Source organism: Uranotaenia lowii, chromosome 3, assembly GCF_029784155.1.
Source record: "Uranotaenia lowii strain MFRU-FL chromosome 3, ASM2978415v1, whole genome shotgun sequence".
Lineage (NCBI taxonomy): Eukaryota > Metazoa > Arthropoda > Insecta > Diptera > Culicidae > Uranotaenia > Uranotaenia lowii.
Window position 1 is genome coordinate 152,270,685 of NC_073693.1, and position 3,546 is coordinate 152,274,230.

The 3,546-nt window shown below is 36.9% G+C and overlaps 1 protein-coding gene across 1 annotated transcript; it reads left to right on the top strand.

The window, feature by feature from the left end:
- The first annotated feature begins 2,015 nt into the window (after positions 1-2,015).
- LOC129752736 (larval/pupal rigid cuticle protein 66-like) lies at positions 2,016-2,609 on the top strand. Its single transcript, XM_055748505.1, has 2 exons — positions 2,016-2,060; positions 2,118-2,609. Exons 1-2 carry the CDS (start codon positions 2,052-2,054, stop codon positions 2,607-2,609), a joined length of 501 nt encoding a protein of 166 aa, XP_055604480.1. The 5' UTR covers positions 2,016-2,051.
- The last annotated feature ends 937 nt before the right edge of the window (positions 2,610-3,546 follow it).

Genomic DNA, 3,546 nt, shown 5'->3' on the forward strand with positions numbered 1-3,546 from the left:
TGTTTACCGGTAGCACTACGAGCACACACATATCAAGGTAGGATCTCCAAGTGCAATCTAAGTTCCCTTGAAAAGATCCATCCACATGCATGTGCTGCATTATTGAGGCGTACAATTCCAAGGTATACACGGCTAGCATTTCACTAATGCTATAACCGCCAACCTTCATCATACTATGTGTGCCAGGTTATGTCACGACCGGGATTCGATCTCATGAACGTTGGCTTAGAAGACAAGTATGCTATCCACTAGGCCACGATCTGCTGGCTTGACTCTCATTTAAAAATGAACAACTATCCCACAACTCTACGTCACAGCCTAATAAACAACAGAAATTCTCGTCCAACAACAAATGTTTCCGGCGAACAACAATACACATATAAATCGATCTCGTATATTCCCGGTTTAACAGATAAGATAGGAAAATTTTTGAAATCTGATTACTCTACAACTAAACTAGCGACCAAATCGATTTCAAAAATAAAACAAATCATGACGAAAGTTAAAGATGTTGTGTCAAAGGATGATTCGTCGAACGTTGTTTATAGTATACCGTGTAATGATTGCGATTCACAGTATATTGGTATGACAACGAATACACTAAAAGAACGGATTGGAGGACACAGGTCGAACAAGAAGGCGTTAGATAAATTACGGAGCGAAGGAGCGGACAAACACGACCCAAGAATGACAACATTAAAAGGACAAACAGCACTTCTGCACCACAGCATCAAACAAGATCACTCATTCAACTTGGAAAGGACCAAAATCATCGATCGACATAGATACACCTCTGGACTTCAAACTCTTGAAATGTGTCACACCGCAAGGAACGGTAACACTGTCAACAAAAAGACTGATACGGAAGGGCTAAGTATCATTTACGCCGGTATTTTCAACTCCATGCAAAACAAACACCAACACACTCATACACAAAAAAACACATCTCATACACAACAATCAACAACAATCGATAGTGGTTAACGAAAGAACGAACAGGAAAACCAAAAAGTTCTCATTTTCTAATTACATTTCGAAAAGTTTTTTAAAAAAGTATCACCAAACGAAAACATCATTAGTTTGCAATAGATTTCCATCCGCTCAGCCAGTAAGTAGAAATATTCCATAGAAGCTTGCACGCAACTTAAAAGCCCATTCAATATTCTATGTTTTCACACCACAGACAACGAGACGACTTTTTCTTCAGGACAGTTTCATAGATTCGAAAAACATTCTGGACAATTAAAACGAAAAATTACTGTAAGTAGAATTAAAAGTTTTTAACATTCACATAGCTTTATATTATATAACTTTTTTTTACTCCTTTTATCTGTATTGTCCTCAACATTTAGTTATATAATATTTAATTTGTATTGTCCTCATAACATCAAAACAGTTAGAAGTTAAGAATAAGATTAGCTGATACAATAATTAATTTAAATTTTTTTTGTAAACTTTCCAACTCGCCAGATTCCTTGATAAAGGAAAAATAAACATGCCGAAACGTCGGATGTAGTTTTGAGATGAAAACGTACAATTTGACAAAGTTACAGCTAATTTTGTGAGAAAATCTCAATTTTCCCTACTTTTACTTAAATAGCTGTAGCGCTTTTGCATAATTTTTTAACCCAGCTGTTACATATAAGAGTGACGTTTTATGTCTTGAAAATAAACTATATTAATCAATTATTTTAATCACCGTTTAATGAGTTAAAGAATTGAACTATTTTAATCAATAATATACCTACTAACAATCTTTGAAACATAAATCAGTTGATCTTAATCGTTTGTTGTGTCCAGCTTTGACAGTTTAATTCTAAACAACCACGTTGAAAACTCAGCATGTTTGAGATTGACCAATTCTAATCCGTTATGATCAGTGAATGGCTAAGTTGAATGCTTAAACCAAAACTACTATCTCATCCCAGTTAATGTTCTATCGCTACTTTAAGCTTCAGACAGATCGTATAAAAGTGCTTGACTGATAAGGAATTGTCATCAGTTGATAAACAGCTTCTAACTGCTTCTGTCAAATAAGTTTCCCAGAAAAAATGTACAAGGTAAATCTATTATTTTCAATAATAACAAACACAATAAAAACTGATTTTCCATTTCAGCAAATTGTTTTACTGTCCTGTTTGGTGACTATTTGCTTGGCAAGTTGTCCCCAGCCGGAGTCCAAGGGAAAATATCAGTTCGACTATGGAGTGAAGGATCCTCACACCGGAGACCACAAGGCCCAATGGGAGATGAGCAACGGAGATGCCCTCAAGGGAGGTTACACTTTGGATGAACCAGATGGTACCAAACGGGTGGTCCAGTACAAGGCTGACAAGTGGAATGGTTTCCAGGCCGTGGTCAAAAGAATCGGCCATGCGGTTCACCCAAAGCACTATGCTGCCCCATTCATCGTGCGGGTTGAGGAGGATAACTATTCCGATTCCAATGGGCCCTGGAAACAACCTGCGCAAAAAAATGGAGGCTGGAATGGTCAGCAGTCCAGTTTTAATGGTGGTAAATTTCACAATGGCAATCAAGGCAACGACGAATGGACCAGCAACAGCAATGGTGGCGCAACTAGCTACTCGAACCAGAAAATGTATCATTGAAAAGCAATAAATAAGTAGCATGTTCTGCATCTTGTTAAAAAAATATGTTCCAGTGGCAATAAAGCAATCTGTTATGATTTGAAAACTGTTTACTTTATTTCTCCCCACGATCGATTGTGAGAGGTGATTATCCCACTCATTTGCATTATCCTACCATATGATCGACGACGGTGTAGCGAGAGCTGGAAACTGTCCCACAACATGATAAATCAGACGATGAAATGGTTCTTGAAATGTTTGACAGTTTGTCGAGTGCATTGCACAATTTATATATTCTTTATCTATTTGATCATTAAAAGACAAACGACAACTGGTTTTTTCTATAAATTTCCAGCACATTTTTTCAGATATTTGTACAGAATCTGTTAATGCGAGTATAGCTGTCGAAACGGGGCTAGCAAACAGAGTTCTTGTTTTTCTTATTTACTAGTTTATGCTTCTAAAACTCTTCGAGTTATTTAAAAATGTGGAGATGCCGGAAGTTGAACATATTTTTTGATGCCGTATTCTAATACTGAAACAGAATTTTGATCAAGAACCTGCACCCCAATCCTGATCCCGATGCTGATTGTTAACCTTGACTAAATCTCAAAGCTGGGTTGTCATTCGCTCAAACAATGCGCGCAATAAGTATTTTTCCATAACATATTGAGAGAACAAAGCCGGAACATCTGTTCATCACTGTGCCATCACAAATGAACAGATGTACAAGATAAGCCTTAAAACGCGTGTTAAGTTCCAACGACCGTTTTGAATCAATTCTATGTTTTTTGGTTGAGCCACCAGATGTCCCCAAGGACACCAGAGAGAACTGTCAAGAAGAAAGTGCAATGTAATCAAAACAAAATAACAAACTATCAATCAGTTAAGGATAGGTAAAATTACTATTTGACGAGTTTCGAACAAATTGATGTTAAAGGTTTGCAACACATTTATG